Below are 16,333 nucleotides of genomic sequence, written 5' to 3' on the forward strand. Positions count from 1 at the left end.
AAAAGTCTTATAAACTTATAATCACTTCAAGAGTGATTCCAGTCAGAGTAATTCCAAGATTTCGGACTCCGACTAAGAAAATTCGACTGCGTTAAATAAAAACTGAAAAGAAAAAACAAGTTCAGCAGTTTACATAGCGACTTTAAAAGTCGGTCAACCCATTATTGAGAATATTAGAACTGGTCTAGATTTTAATGAGTCCCAAGTCTCTGTGTAAACTACTGAACTTCTTTTTATCTTTTCAGTTCGACGCAGTCGGATTTTTTTTTATTTAAAAATTTTTTTTTTAATTCAATTATATTACACATTGTCAGAAAGCCGGAAAAGAAAATCATTTACAAGAAAAAATTGGGTCAATAGTTTTTTTGTAATGCCATCTTGTGGATTTTTATTTTCATACAAATATTTCAATTATTTAACGGAAATTATCGAAGTGAAATTATCTATTAAGTTTAAGGTATTTTACCCATAACATAAGTTTTTAGTGAGTGAGGAGGACACCTTGTACCTACATAATATGTTTTCATAAAAAAAAATTCTTCAATAATATGGGTAAAATCATAGCCCATGTAAATATATACGATTACCACGGACTTACCGTTAGAATTGAAGATGTAATAATTTTGATAAGAAACAAGAGAAAAAAAAAATGTACAATAACTGGAGCATGGATTCTTTGGACTACATTTTATTTATTTTATAAATGACCAATAAATATTCCAATAATTATAATTAATAATATAAATTATGATTGATGTATGTACGTATTGTCTATGTTACAGTCAAAATACTTAACCGGTCAAAATTACTTTTAACTGGCAAAATCAGTCTTGTACTTTTGATCGCAGACTTTTGACAGTAATACTTTTGACTGAAATAACAGTCAGTTAGTGATGAAAACTGGTTTTGACCAGAAGCGTCAGTCAAAACCACTTTCGACCGGGAATTTACAGCCAAAAGCACTATTAACCAATGATTTTCGGGCAAAATTATTATTAAACAATGACTTTCAGGCAAAACTACTATTAACCAACTTATACAGTTAAAAATACTTTTGCCTGCTTTTTTTTCAGTTAAAAGTACTTTTGATTGGCTAAGAGTTTTGACTGTAACATATATAGCTATGTGTGAAAAGTTAATTAGGTAGAACAGGTTTGAGATTTGTAAACAATTTGTTTATTTAAATAACACAATGATTATTCTTTTCACTTCAAAATTAATTACTTATGTCAAAAGCATGTATTTATAAAAAAGTGATCGAAAATTAACGCAAGATTCGAATGTTTACAGTGGCGTAGCTCGTCTTGGAGGGGCTCTGTATAAAAATTAGTTGGGGGCCCAAATAAAGGGTAAAGCAGTTCAGCCGTTTACAATTTGTGCACTCTTTTATCGAGGGTTTTTAAAATTTCATAAAAACTAGATACTTCTCATCTATTTCTATGCAACCATAATGTCCCACAACGAAGTTTGGCAGGGTACAACTAGTTTAAAATATTAAACCAATAAAAATAAATAAAACTAACTCGACCCGTGGGGAATTCCGCTTCCGTAGTTCCCGTAACCCGTGGCTAAAAACAAATTTCTTAAATTAATATTAGGAGAACATGTATTAAAAATAGTATTTATCTGTCTAGAGTATTAGAAGAGCATTGGTAAAAACTAACATGTTTGCCTAATAAACTTATTATTTAAATTTATGATATATATTTTCGTTAAATTATTTTTCTAGCGTATTTTTTCCTAAGCGGTACATTTTTAGACCGTGAGTATATTTTTGGTCAAACCTGGACATAAAAAGCTTGAATATGAAGAGTGAATCATGGAATTTGATAAAGGAATTAAGGACGATAAGGGTAGGACCGAAAAAAACTTGCTAGAGTAATAATAATCAAAGATTTTAATTACAAGTACCTGGTAATGTAGCTAAAATTAAAAGAAATAGAAGCACATATTTAATAAAAATTTTATAACTAATTTCACTACAAATCGCTTTAACGAATTTCATTTTAACGAACAATAAATTAAGAATAATAAATAATTTTTATAAATATTTTTTTTAAATATAATTTAAACTAAAAATTTATTTTTATGGTAATTTTAATAAAATGTTTAATAACATTTTAATATTGTAGTTTTTTTTTTCTTATTTATAATTGCATAATCACAGAGTATTAATTTACATATTATCTTAGTTACATTAAATTTTCATTCACAACAATGAAATGTATTCAGCATTGTTGTGATATCGTTTAAACTTGGTATGGTATCATCAATATACAACACTGCAAGAAACAACAACAAACATGTGGATGTATGAACTTGAAAACAAGTATAAAAGAAGAATCATTACCATCATAGATGGAGAGCTGGGTCACACAAATTTGGAAAGTTAAAAAAGCAAAAAAACCAGTGAAAACAAGCAATTGATTAAGTTAATTGTTGAAATACCATGTATAGACAGTGTTGATTACGAAATAGTTTGCTTTTTTACGTCATGTAAATAAAGAAAAGGGGTTACTCTTAGATAGCCACACATACATACATGTCACACACACATAATTGACAATCTCCCCATATAATACATATAATATATATAATGTGTTATATCTGATCCGGCATTTTTATTTCTGGCTTAAATAGATGCTAAAAGTACCTACTAAACAAATTTCAAGTTGCCTTAAACATAATTTAAAAAATTTTTTTCGCAAATGTCATAGGCTGTGCAGTAGCGAAATAATTGGAAACCCCCTGCCTGACTCAGAATTCTGGATTCACCAATTAATTAAATTATTATTATTTTTTTGTTATTTTAACTTGCCTATTTACACCTTTCCAAATTTATGTCACGAGCTCTTGGGCTAACAGTACCTATCTGGTATAACAGTTGGTATGAGAGAATCTTTATAACTTTCTGATAGACACTCACTAATAAATTTCGATTTTTGCCCTAATTTCCTAAATCAATTTTTGTATTATATAAAAACGCATTTCGATTACCTATGTAATCATCATCTATACACATTACGTCAAAAATGCACTCGTGGCACTCGATATTTGTATCAAATGTCTACCAAATTCTTCGCGTTTTGGTAGTTTTGGCTGTAATAACAGCGACGAATAAACGCAATTTTCTCTACAATTTCAAATTGAACCAAAGCGCTTCGAATTGAGCATCGAAGTTCTGCCTCATACCTACCATACCAACCGAATAAACTTTTTTGTCGCTCCTTTTTACAATTTGACGCTGGAGATAGTTCTATTTCTTTCAGCTAGATGGAATCCTAAGTTGACGCTCAAAGCAAGCGTCAAGCGTCATCCTGAAATTATACCATCCAAAAATAATAAGGTCTATATTTAATAATAAGTCTGTGAGACTTGGTTCTCTCAAGAGTCAAGTGTCACTGTCATGATTGTGTCATATTTTCATGTTTGCACTGCTTACATTACGTTACATTAAAAATCCCAGATAAAATAAATATATAATAGGAAAGATTTGAACTAAATTGTAAAATTAAAAGGGATAATTAGTGATCCCAATTAGTGAGATTAATATTAAAGTTCAGTGACTAATGTAAGGTCAATATTATGTATACATTACTACATGGTTTTTACAAATATATGGTTCAAAAGGATGAATATTGTGTATTAATATTAGGATTAGATAATGCTGGTAAAACTGTAAGTTTTAATTAAAAATATTTGTTAATTGTTACGTATCAGTAATTAGTAATAATGTTATTAATTACCAATTACCAACAGACATATCTTGAAGCAGCTAAAACAAGACTTACCAAAAATTATAAAGGAATGAAACCAAATAAAATAACAACAACAGTTGGATTAAATATCGGCCAAATAGATGTATCTGGCATTCGACTCAATTTTTGGGATTTAGGAGGGCAAAGTGAATTACAGTCTTTATGGGATAAAGTATGATTTATTGTATATTGATATTTCATAAACTAGCATTTGTACAAGTTATATGCTTTCATTTTTAGTATTATGCCGAGTCACATGCTGTTATTTACATTGTCGACTCATCAGATCGAGATCGAATACCAGATTCTAAAGAAACATTTGGTAAAAAATTATTAATGTATTATATTTAAGAAGGATTTGTACGAAAGTATGTGAAATAAGTCAGTCAGTTTCTTCTGAATTTGAGAAGAAGAAACTGACTGACTTACTGATCAATCAACGCACAGCTAAAACCGCTAGGCTTTTGGACACACTCACTCTTTAAAAGAACATTTTTTGTATTTATACAGTTATGCAGATGAACTCTTGTTTATATTCCAGATAAAATGATTTCCAGTGAATGTTTACGTGGAGTTCCATTATTGGTATTAGCAAATAAACAAGATATTCCAGACTGTATGGGTGTAAGAGAAGTTAAACCAATTTTTAATAAAAATGGTCATTTAATTGGACGAAGAGATTGTATGGTAATGCCAGTGTCTGCCTTAACAGGGTAAGAAAATTAATCAAATTGTTGAGAGCCACTATTTTCGAAGCTGGAGCCAATGAATATCTGTACTATTAATATGAGTGTTTCTCATTTTTGAATAACATTGTATAAATAATGTTTTTGATTTTTAGGGATGGTATTAATGAAGGAATTTTATGGTTAGTGGATTGTATCAAACGAAATAGTGATATTAGACCCCCTAGAAATTTGGAGGAATCATAAAAGACTTAAAACTTTTTAAAAATATTTATATGTATTAATATATAAAAATAAAAGTTTATTTTTTACATTTAACATTAGTTTTATTCTGTTTATTTCACAAAATATAATTAAAAATAGCTGAATTAAATATATTTTTAGAATTTGACAATAATAAATTATTCATCGATAGTTTTTACTGTTACACTTCTTCCAAAGTGTCAAAGTATTAAGTTAATTATATGTTTATATATAAGTCGAGTAGTTGAGTGGGTATAGCACTTGACCATGAAACTAAGGTATGCTAGTTCGAATCCTGGTGGAGTAAACATGTTTACTTTTATATTAAATGAATTTTTCCTGCTGATGTTTAAAATTTTCCACTTTTTTTATAGTTAAAATTAATATAACCCGCCCTCTTGTTATAAATAACGCCTGTTATACATATGTCATAAATCACTATTCTGTCAGTAGGCGGGAATTTAAATTATCATAAATATATCTCACTATAAAAGCACATTCTCCTGTTGGGAAATTTTTAAAAAATTGTACAAAATAGCTTGGTTACGCTAAAATTTGATTATTTTGTGATAATTATTTTATACAGTATAAAATCAATTTTCGGAATAACAACCTTTTCATTTTTTTGTAAATTAATATAAATAAATAAAAATGTTTATATATTTTAAATTTTGTTCGATTTTTTTCTATCCCATTTTTCCTTTCAGAACAAAATTATTAACTAATTAATAACATACTTAGTAAAGGTAAGTATGGAGTTAATTGTAACGTAATGTATATGTTGGGTAGCTGTGTGGGTATAGCACTTGCCTGTCAAACCAAGGTACGGTGGTTCGTATCCTGGTGGAGTTAAGATTTTTACTTTTATATCAAATGAATTTTTCCTGATGTTTAAAATTTTCCACTCTTTTTATAGTTAAAATTATATATATAACCCGCCCTCTTAATATTAATAACGTTTGTTATGCATATGTCATAAATCACTATTCTGTCAAGGGATTAAATTATATATATAGCTCGCCTTCTTGTTATAAATAACTCCTGTTATACATATGTCATAAATCACTATTATGTCAGTAGGTGGGAATTTAAATTATCATAAAACTCACCCTTTTTAAATCATGTTCTCCTGCTACAAAATATTTTAAAAAATGTACAAATGGCTTGGTTATGCTAAAAGTTTCAACTTTTTAATAGGAGAACATGTCATATAAGTTATCTCACTCATATTCTCCTATTACAAAACATTAAATTTTGTAATTCTAAAATACAAATAGAAGCTTGTTGCGACTAAAATTTGAAATTTTGTGATTGGAGAACATGGTTTATATTTTATCCCATTTTTTTTTTATAACATATTCGCCTATTACAAAATATTAAATAAATACTTATTTTGCTGTACAAGCTAAAATTTATTCTTGTTAAATGAAATTTTATAAGATTTTGGAATAGGAGAACATGTTATTTCACAATAAATTAATTAAGTTAGTCCTACTACCTACCTATGTCATAAATCACTTTCCTGTCAGGGGGTGGGAATTAAAATATACCTCGCTCTCTTACTTATTTGTGACTTTTGGTCCTCATAACAATTATCTAAAAAAAAAATGACATTATCTTGGCATAATAGTATATTTAATTAAAAATGATACGGGTCAATGCTAGAATCGAACCGAGGTACTGTGTACCCTGAGGCGACTGCGCTAGCCACTACTCTATCTTCGACATATTTTATGTATCAATAATGTAATATAAATACCTTTTACTCACTTTTTTTTAATAAACTTGTTTTGTTAAACTTAGTATTTATTTTTCTTTTACAGATCTTTTAAACTTACCCATTATGTATTTCTTTTTACTTACCTTTTACAATAAACTTAAAAATGTAGGTTCTGTTTGATATACCTGAAATCGATGTAAAGGATAAAAGATAAAGGTAGGTACAATTTTTTTTGAGACATTCCTTAATAGATGGCGCCTCTGGTGAAATATTCAGATGCATAAATTAAAATAGCCCACCCTGTATATTTAGATTCGATCTGCTGTTTTCTATTTTTCATGTACTCCGGGACTGCGAAATGCAAACATAATACAGATAATAATATACGATTTTGGAAAATTATGTTTTCTTGAACTAAATAATTTCTTTCTATTTATTAAAATAAACATTTTATTAATATAATAATCCTTGGAGGATACAGTACCAAATATAATAGATAAAAATTCATATACGAATCTAAAACAAACATGTTCGAACCCCTCCACAATAAACTCCAAAAAATCACTACCATTTTTTTCCCCAAATTATCATCTTATCCAAAGTTTATTTTTAAGAAATGTACATAATTTATATTTATTCTAAACACATGTAAATCATTATAATTAATTTATAAATGATGTGAAACCTCACAATATCCTTTTGAGTGAACAAAATATCTGTTATTTTTAGAGTTATTGCCCCCATTCATTCATTTTGTAATAAAAAAAACAGAGATAGAATAGACATTACGAAATTAATCAAATATTTAGCATTGAATAATTATTAGAGGTTAGAATACAATATTGAAACAATTCAACTAGAATTTCATATTTAATAAAATGAAGAAAATAAGAAAAATTTTACATTAATAATTAATAAATTATAATTATAATGCTACCTAAGAGCATACAAATATGTAAAAATAATTTACAAATAGTTCGACATGTATCTTCAAAATTTCCATCAACTGATATTGCCGATTTGGGTGATAATAATGCACCACCACCTTCCAATGCAAAAGTTGTTATATGCGGAGGTGGAGTTATGGGAGCTGCTGTGGCATATCACTTAGCGGAAAAAGGTTGGGGATCAGAAACTACTATCATCGAAAAGGTACTTCTTTTGAGGAATATATGTAACGTTTCGAAGGGTTTTCCAGTAAGAATGATCGAATTTGAGATGTAATGTAAAAATTGGTAGCTTCGTTGGGCAACGAACTTAACGCTTAGAAATTATTGAAAATTTTCATTTTAAATGAGTGCTATAGCAACATAAACCTTGTAAACTTATTAATGACATCGAACTCGATTTATGCGGTTGTGTCAACTAAGAATAGTACCTATTTGTTCACATAAGCGCTGCCCAGCGAAACTGAGCTTGCATTTTAGTTGGTATATTACTTCAAAAGTACGTAGAGGAGCTATTCAATACCGAATTCGATCCACATAAATAAATTTAAAAAGTTTAGTCATCTTTTCCTCGATTTGGTAGTTTTTTTTTTTGCTTAACTGATTTTTATGAAATATTATTTAAAAATTTTGAATTACCGCTTTTTTGATAATCAGATAAACTCTGCCAACTGGCGATAATAATTCGTACTAATCAAAACAGGAAGTGGACCCGTTCTCAGTAGTTCCAATTTAGACTACCAGGCTACTTATCATTTATTTAATAACGAATGCATGCAATAATATTTGAATTTTAATGTAAATATCAAATAGTGATGAAACGAATGTTGTATTTTGTACATTCTCGAACTTCAGTTTGTTTTGATTCGAGGTTAATTTGCTGTAATTGCATTTATCTGGCGATCAAATTTAACTGATTAAAAAGTATTCGAATGCGAATGTTAAAAAATATTCGCGAATAAGAATGTGAAAATTCGTCACATCACTAAATTATAGGCCGCTCAAAATAATCGTCAAATGGGCGAAAATCAAGTCCACGCAAAACCATTATTTTGAGCGGCCTATTATGAAAATAATGAATGCACACTGTTTTACGAAGTAACCTTTTAGGGACGAATCGGTGGGGGAGCTACATGGCACCATGCAGGTTTAGTAGGAGCTTACAAGCCTAGTTTAGCACAAGTAAAATTAGCACAATCTAGTATTGAATTGTACAAAACATTAGAAGCACAGGGCTTTTCAACTGGTTGGAAACAATGTGGCAGTTTAAATATTGCCAGATCCAAAGATCGTATGACAGTATTTAGACGAATGAAAGCACAAGCAATGTGAGCGTACAAATTGTTCCAATCAATATAATTATATTGATCAATCAAAAATCAATTTTAATTAATTGTGGCCTTCATTTTATGATCACTATAGTGCTTGGAATATAGACTGTGAATTAGTAACGCCAGAACGATGTCATGAGCTCTGTCCAATTATTAAAGTTGACGATATTGAAGGTGCGTTATGGATTCCTGGAGATGGTGTTGGAGATCCCTATAAAATATGTGTTACGTTAATTAAACAAGCGAAAATGAAAGGTTTGTTATAATATTTTAATTAATATACACAATTGATAACTGGGAGTTGTAACTCGCAACTGGCGGTAATAATTCGTACTAATTAAAATCAGAAAAAGATCCGACTCGCTTCGCTCGCCTAACAATTCATCAATAATATTTAATTGATAAGATTTCCATGATTTTTCAGATGTAAAAGTAATTGAAAATTGTGCTGTAACACGTATTATTCAGGAGAACGATGAAGTAGTTGGTGTAGAAACTGAAAAGGGGACAATAAAATGTGATTATTTTGTAAATTGTGCGGGTTTTTGGGCCCGTGAAGTTGGTCAATTAACTGAACCTTACGTTAAAGTGCCTTTACATGCTTGTGAGCATTATTATTTACATACAAAACCAATTCCAAAATTAAATCCAATGACCCCAGTGGTCAGAGATTTAGATGGTTATATTTATTTTCGTGAAAATCATGGACGATTATTAGCTGGCGGCTATGAACCAAATGCTAAGCCAGCATTTGAAGATGGTTCCATTCAAGGTTTGTTTCATTTAAATTAATAATCAATACTAGCTTGACCCGTGAGGAATTGCATCATTGAAGAAATATTCAGCTGAATTTTTTTATTTTATTCCTAAAAATATTTCTGCCAGGATAAACTCTGACACACCTAGTCCATATTGTACCGCGTAAGTGCAGTTTTACTGTCACGGGCTCCCTGCTTATTTGGAACGTTTTTTTGAACGATTTGTTTTTATTTGCAGTCTCTGAAACGGATCGTTATTTACCCGAAGATTGGGATCATTTTCATATTCTGTTAGAACAACTATTAAAACGTATTCCACTCTTGGGAAATGCGGTCTTAGAACGTTTATGTAACGGCGCTGAAGCATTCAGTCCTGACTGTAAGTGGATTGTTGGTGAAAGTCCTGAAATCAGGAACTATCTAGTGGCAGCAGGAATGAAAGCAGTTGGAATTTCAGCAGCAGGCGGTGTTGGCCGAGCGACGGCTGATATTATAATAAATGGTTATACAAATTACGATATGTATGAATTAGATATATCGAGATTTTTGGGTCTTCATAATAATAGGAAATTTTTACGGGATCGAGTTAAAGAGGTTCCAAGCATTCACTATGGATTACCGTATCCATTACATGAATTTGAAACGGGTAGAAATCTACGTATGTCACCGATATATCCAGCATTACGTGAAGCAGGTGCAGTTTTTGGTCAAGTTATGGGATATGAAAGGCCGAATTGGTTTGATCCAGATCATGTTCCCAGTCCTGGTAAATAAAACAATGCATTCTTTATTGGTTGTAGTTATTTTTAAATGCTAGTCAGTCTCTCGAAATGGTAAATTAAACCCATGTGGAAAAATGTCTGTCAAAACTAAAAATAAAATAACAGTTCTTAAATTTTTACTTTTTCTTAATAAGTTTGAAAAAGTCTTATAAACTCAGAATAACTTTTAGTTTGACGTAAAAAGTCAGAGTAATTCCAAGATTTGAATACAATTTTTTTTGTTTGTAGATCATACTTCAGTTGTTGGTACACGACCATTTAGAATTGCGTACACAAAAACATTTTATAAACCACCATGGTTTGATCGTGTCGCTGCAGAATATGCAGCTTGTAGAGAAACAGTTGGTTTAAGTGATTATTCATCATTTACGAAAATTGATCTTTGGGTTAGTATTACAAAACATTTGCCTAAACTTACTTAATGCTTTTTGAAGCGTTGCTACTTGAAAAGAGGGGTTATCTTGTAAGTAACCATTTTGTGATAGAAAACAAAATGGTTACTTACCCTGTAGAACACAGCGAATTAAATATTAAATGATAATAATTAAATTTTAACTTGATTTCAGTCGAAAGGCAACGAAATTGTAAGAGCACTTCAATATGTATGTTCAAACGATGTTGATGTTCCCGTTGGAAGTATAATTCATACAGGAATGCAAAATGAAAATGGAGGCTATGAAAATGATTGTTCTTTAGCTCGATTATCACCAAATCAGTATGTATCTTCAAATTAACGTTTGCTAAAATGTCAATGTTACTAATATTTACAAAAGAGAATTATAATTATTCTTCTCACAAGCAGTATGTTAGGAATGATTCTTTATAAATCTGAAACCATATTTTATCGTTGTATCGTTTTAAATTGAAGTTTCCCAGAGAAGTGGACAGTTAAAAGCTAGTTTTTAATAAATTGATTTTTACAGTTACATGATGATCGCACCCACAATCCAACAAACACGATGTAAAGTATGGTTACAAAAACATTTATCAAAGGATCGTAGCATTGCAATGTCAGATGTGACCAGTATGTTTACAGCAATATGTATAATGGGTCCATTCACAAGAACGTTACTATCGGAATTAACTGATACCGATTTAAGTCCGAAAAATTTCCCATTTTTCACATATAAACTACTGGATGTGGGCTTAGCAAATGGTATACGTGCTATGAATTTAACACATACCGGTGAACTTGGCTACGTTCTATATATACCAAATGAGTTTGCTCTGCATGTTTATTTGAAATTAATTGAAGTTGGACAAAAGTATGGTTTACAACATGCTGGTTATTATGCAACGAGGGCGTTACGTGTTGAAAAGTTTTATGCGTTTTGGGGACAAGATTTAGATACGAAAACAACACCATTAGAATGTGGTCGATCATGGCGAGTTAAATTTGATGTGAGTTTCTTTACTTTATATACTCATTCCTTCATCTGAAAAAAGCCGAAATTTTCACGGTTTTTGCAGACAAATGAATATAATTTGTTTATTTTTCAGAGAGGTATGGATTTTATTGGACGAGATGCTCTTTTAAAGCAACGAGAAGAAGGCGTAAAACGTAAATATGTACAATTATTATTAACGGAACACGATCATGAACTTGATTTATGGCCATGGGGTGGTGAACCTATCTACCGAAATGGAAAATATTGTGGTCAAACGACAACAACCGGTTTTGGATTCACATTTAAGAAACACGTGTGTCTTGGATTTATTCAAAATTTAAATCAGAAAAATGAACCAGATATTGTAACGAACGAGTATGTTTTGGATGGAGACTATGAAGTTGATATTGGTGGCATTAGGTAAGATTTTATATAAATACTAGCTTGATACTCGCCTGCTTCGTATCAAGCCTAATTTTTTTCGCGTAAACGTAACAAACACTGTACACATTCATTTATTAATATATTTTTTATTTATTTGATCTGTTTAGATTTAGTGCCAAAGTACATTTACATTCTCCGAATTTACCTACGAAATATCCAGATCAAGAACGAGAAGCTTATAAAGCTACACGAGATAAAACTAAAGAAGAACCATTGTTAATAACTGTTGATAAATAAAAAACTTATTTTATGTAAATATGTAATATTGTATTGAAATGTTTTACTGTAAATTCAACTGAATTAATTTTTATTTTAAACAAATAGAAAGAAATGAAAAAAAATTACACAAAAATCGGGACTCGATCCAGGATCCTTTAGATATCCGCTCTAGGACGTAATCAATTATATGTAACCTTTTCGCGTCTTATTCTATTTGTATGCTTATACACAAACAGTTCCCACTGCTCATATAAAAGATACAAATTACATATTTTTATTATGAAATCAAATTTGTATATTAATATTAATAATTTATAAGTCGAAAGTTAAGATGTCAAAAGCTATTAAACCTTTACGTTATACTTTTTTTGCCACGTTATTATTTTCACCCTTCTTTAATAAAATAAAATGTAATAAAGTGTAATAAAGTTGGTAATTAAAAAAAAAATAAGAGTGACTATTATATTTCACCTTTTTATGCAATCGTGGAAGACATCCATTAATTTCATTTCACAATTCTGCCGGTTCAGAAGAAACAATCAAGTACGCGTCAGCAGTGCGCGTCAGACGCTCAGCCTCGGCCGCAACGTAGGAATCATACTTTTACGGATTTAATAACGAGCCATTATTCAGTTTTCTTTTAATTACAAAAATAGATTAACTAACTTAACTTTTGAAACAAAAAGAGTAATAGGTAGGTATAATCAAAGAGTATAAAATAGAGGAGAGCGTATACAGGCACGAGTGCCACCTGGTATTTGGATCCTGTAAATACTACAGTATTTACAACAGAATCGGTACGCTATTTAAATTACGGAGGTGAAGAGTCTTTATGGTTGGACTCAAATCACTAGAGACGTTGAAACTCGTAGGTATACTCTTTTTTAACATTGCCAATAATGGGATCTTTCTCCTCTATCTTATACTCTTTGGGTATAATATTATAAGATTATAAAAGATGGAAAAAAATGATTTTTTTTATTTTATCCATTTTGAAAATTATTTATAGATTTATTGACTTATTTCTTTAAAAAATAAATACGATTACTGTGACCAACGCTGTATATAAGGGCGATCACTGCAATCACAAGTACTCGGACATTTTTCACGAACATTCACATCGTTGCAACCCTTCTTATTCTTTTTGAAAAGAATTCCTGTATCTTTTTTACAATACTTTTCAGGTAATTTATTTTTTAATGGACACTTATTCAAGCATAATGACTTGAAGCAATCGTTTGGACAATCGGTACATGGTTTTCCTCTTTTATATGGCATATGGATTTTATCCAAGTAATTTCCTCTAAAAAAAAAGCAAGCAATTTGATATATTAAACCGAAACAGGTTCTTTCTAGGTTTAATATAGGCAATAGTCCTTACGATGTACAGTAGATACAAGCAAATTTATTTTGGACCCAATTCGGTTTTCGTTTTTCAAGCGGTGTATCACAATTTTTATAAGCACATCCAATATGAGAAGTTGAAGCCCACATAACAGCTGTGTAATGTCCTATAGCCATGAATTCATAGTCCTTACTACCATATGTAAAATCTTTTTTTTCCGAGTGCCATGCTTCGATTGCATCAAACCTAAAACATAAAAGTTAACCAAGTATTCCAAACCGGTTCCCAGTATCCCAGTTCGCAAAATAAGTTGTTTGCATCCTGAATGAGTCGTTATGAATGGCCGTATAATGGTGGATATGTCACAGCCATCTAGCTTAATTATCTGTTCAATTAACAGCCTAGCCTTTTTATCTCAGGATGAGGAATCATTCCGGAACACGTATGATTATTTATAATTTGCCAAAATTGGTAAAAACTGTGCTATTAGCATCAGAAAACGAAGATAATATAAAGCCTGGATTTCAATGGAGAGGGAATATTCTTTTAATAATATAAATTTTGATGAAATGATTTTACCCCCTTAGTAGCCTTAGTCAAAGACCGTCCTAATGAACCATTAAAAGAATTACAAAAAAGCGTCTATCAATCAAAAATATTCCTCTACCCAATGCACAATTTAAAAATAAGTCTCGAGTTAGCAAAAAGGAGGAAAAAAACTTAAAATGGAAATTTATACGGATACTCAAGAAAATGAATCTCTAAAATTTAAATAATATATATACCAAGTATATTTGTATTGCCCACTTGACCATGAAAAAAATAAGTTCTCTCCACATGGTCCAAACATGTCAGACTGTCTATCTTCCCCTGCTGAATGACCTTTTATGCAAGTATTTGCACTTTTTTCTGCAAATTCCCTGGCTTCTTCGCTCCATTTCTGTATAAAAGATCATATCACACATAAAATCACATACATTTTTCAAAATTCTTACCAATCCTATCATATTTGCCGCGGATGGACTAGCTATTGACCGATAATAATTATGGATTGCCACAATTACATGCTGAAGTTTTGGATTATTTTTTGTATCAAGTTCACTTGCGGTAGGTATCTAGAAAAACATTTTTAATTCGTTTTGTAAATTGTGAAGTTGTATTTTAAATTTAATGCTTACAAACAAATGCTATTGATAAGCTTAATATAATTATAATAAGAGCTTTCTTGTAGGACATATTTGCGATAAAAGTAAACAGAACAAGCTTTTTTTTTCAAGTTGAAAAATTCAATACTTTATTGAGTCTTTATCTCGTTCCATAATATGGATGCGTGTAATAAAAATGAGATGCAATAATAATTGTACCATAGTTGCATGCGTTATTTTCCCAGAGTCGGATTTAAGTTTCTATGGCATCAAACAATTGTGCGTTCTTAGAAAAGTTCGCCCACAGTCAGTGGTGTACCTATACTAGGGCCAGGTGGTGTCGTGTTACGATGTTGTGCTTGACCAATAATTTGTTTCCATGTATAATTGACCAGATCCACGATCACTTAACGCTACCAATTTAGCGATCAGCGAATGCCATATTTGGAACAGCTAATACTTTTTCCAATCGAAAAAACAAACTGTAAGATCCCAATGACCTTCATCTGATATTTCCAATGAAAATTTTAATTATCATATAAATTGTTTTGTATTTCATATATAATTACAAAAAGTTATTGATTTGCCTAATTAAATCAGATCAAGGCTATTATCAATCAAAAATTCTAAATAAAATAAATTAGGTAGATTGATCGAGGTGAAATTTTAAATTGCGTCCGGCCAGAATTTTTTGTTGTTGATTTTTAAGAAGTATTGTCATCACAATAGGACCCTCTGCAGCGAGGTGGAGTGGATTTTTACCCTTAAAAACAGTTTTTACAATGTACATTTTACCCAGGAATATATCACCTTACCTATTCGATAAAAAAAGTTCAATTTTATAAAAATTGTACTTTCGAAAATTTTGTGTTATCTTGGACTACAAAAAAAGTGGAATAAACAACAACGATAATTGAAAAAAAAAACCAACACCTTTTTATTCGCTTTTGATATTAAAACAAAATGGATATAAATAAAAACAAATGAAATATGGATAATTTATTGACTATTTTATGCAAAAAACAGAGGAATGTTTTTTATTTTTTCTTTTTATATTTTCATCTAAACTCTTTTCAATCTTTCAAGAATATTTACAATGATTTGAAAGTATAAATATGATTTTTTTATATAGTTGAAAAAATATAATTCGGATTTTTTTACAAGCATTAATAACGATTTAATAGAATTCATTAAATTTTTTAAATTATCTACATAGATATTATTTATGTTCATTGCTATCAAATTTAATTTAATAAATACATTATACAAGTGCGTCTTTTATGGGACTTTAATGCTAAGGCTCTATCTAGCGATAGAAAAAACAACTATAAATGTTAGCTCACATAGATATATAATATTTAACGGAAATGTTGCTTACAATGTTTTATATTGCATACCATACATACATATACAGGCCGTTTTTGTACCACCTAGGCATATACATGTCTGTAGTATGACTGAATACATCCGTTTAGTAATGCATCTAAGCGAGATGTATTATATACATGTATTGTAAGGCTACAGATACGATACACAAGACTTTTGTTGTATGCATGCAGAGAGTGGG

At 30.2% G+C, this 16,333-nt stretch overlaps 3 protein-coding genes across 4 annotated transcripts; 2 read left to right on the plus strand and 1 right to left on the minus strand.

Moving 5' to 3' along the window:
* The first annotated feature begins 3,408 nt into the window (after positions 1-3,408).
* LOC123295719 (ADP-ribosylation factor-related protein 1) lies at positions 3,409-4,691 on the plus strand. The gene is made up of 5 exons (XM_044877150.1): positions 3,409-3,678; positions 3,760-3,930; positions 3,999-4,080; positions 4,300-4,471; positions 4,600-4,691. Exons 1-5 carry the CDS (start codon positions 3,586-3,588, stop codon positions 4,688-4,690), a joined length of 609 nt encoding a protein of 202 aa, XP_044733085.1. The 5' UTR covers positions 3,409-3,585; the 3' UTR covers position 4,691.
* A 2,537-nt stretch (positions 4,692-7,228) lies between these two features.
* Positions 7,229-12,664, plus strand: LOC123296996 (pyruvate dehydrogenase phosphatase regulatory subunit, mitochondrial). 2 transcript variants are annotated; one of them, XM_044878743.1, is made up of 10 exons: positions 7,229-7,559; positions 8,465-8,682; positions 8,777-8,940; positions 9,110-9,457; positions 9,682-10,203; positions 10,466-10,611; positions 10,792-10,940; positions 11,149-11,626; positions 11,726-12,033; positions 12,165-12,664. In XM_044878743.1, exons 1-10 carry the CDS (start codon positions 7,338-7,340, stop codon positions 12,292-12,294), a joined length of 2,685 nt encoding a protein of 894 aa, XP_044734678.1. In that variant the 5' UTR covers positions 7,229-7,337; the 3' UTR covers positions 12,295-12,664. The 2 variants fall into 2 exon arrangements, with proteins under 2 accessions (XP_044734678.1, XP_044734677.1); XM_044878742.1 differs by having other exon boundaries at positions 7,230-7,559; positions 9,682-10,209; positions 10,454-10,611.
* Positions 12,665-13,320: 656 nt separating this feature from the next.
* Positions 13,321-14,881, minus strand: LOC123294974 (cysteine-rich venom protein Cau1-like). Its single transcript, XM_044876164.1, has 5 exons — positions 14,800-14,881; positions 14,617-14,736; positions 14,407-14,561; positions 13,658-13,867; positions 13,321-13,579 (listed from the first exon to the last, which is right to left on the minus strand). The coding sequence occupies exons 2-5, from the start codon at positions 14,626-14,628 to the stop codon at positions 13,321-13,323; spliced, it is 636 nt and encodes a 211-aa protein (XP_044732099.1). The 5' UTR covers positions 14,629-14,736; positions 14,800-14,881.
* Between the last annotated feature and the right edge of the window lie 1,452 nt (positions 14,882-16,333).

This window comes from Chrysoperla carnea, chromosome 3 (genome assembly GCF_905475395.1).
Source record: "Chrysoperla carnea chromosome 3, inChrCarn1.1, whole genome shotgun sequence".
Classification (NCBI taxonomy): Eukaryota; Metazoa; Arthropoda; class Insecta; order Neuroptera; family Chrysopidae; genus Chrysoperla; species Chrysoperla carnea.

Bases quoted from the DNA above. Each gene is read 5' to 3' on its own strand.
- LOC123295719 (XM_044877150.1), top strand. From the start codon at position 3,586: ATGTATACATTACTACATGGTTTTTACAAATATATGGTTCAAAAGGAT. The intron at 3,931-3,998 runs GTATGATTTATT...TTTCATTTTTAG, and splicing joins TACAGTCTTTATGGGATAAA to TATTATGCCGAGTCACATGC. The intron at 4,472-4,599 runs GTAAGAAAATTA...TTTGATTTTTAG, and splicing joins CCAGTGTCTGCCTTAACAGG to GGATGGTATTAATGAAGGAA.
- LOC123296996 (XM_044878742.1), top strand. From the start codon at position 7,338: ATGCTACCTAAGAGCATACAAATATGTAAAAATAATTTACAAATAGTT. The intron at 9,458-9,681 runs GTTTGTTTCATT...TTTTATTTGCAG, and splicing joins TGAAGATGGTTCCATTCAAG to TCTCTGAAACGGATCGTTAT. The intron at 10,210-10,453 runs GTAAATAAAACA...TTTTGTTTGTAG, and splicing joins AGATCATGTTCCCAGTCCTG to ATCATACTTCAGTTGTTGGT.
- LOC123294974 (XM_044876164.1), bottom strand. The intron at 13,868-14,406 runs GTATATATATTA...TTTATGTTTTAG, and splicing joins GGGCAATACAAATATACTTG to GTTTGATGCAATCGAAGCAT. The intron at 13,580-13,657 runs GTAAGGACTATT...CTTTTTTTTTAG, and splicing joins GCTTGTATCTACTGTACATC to AGGAAATTACTTGGATAAAA.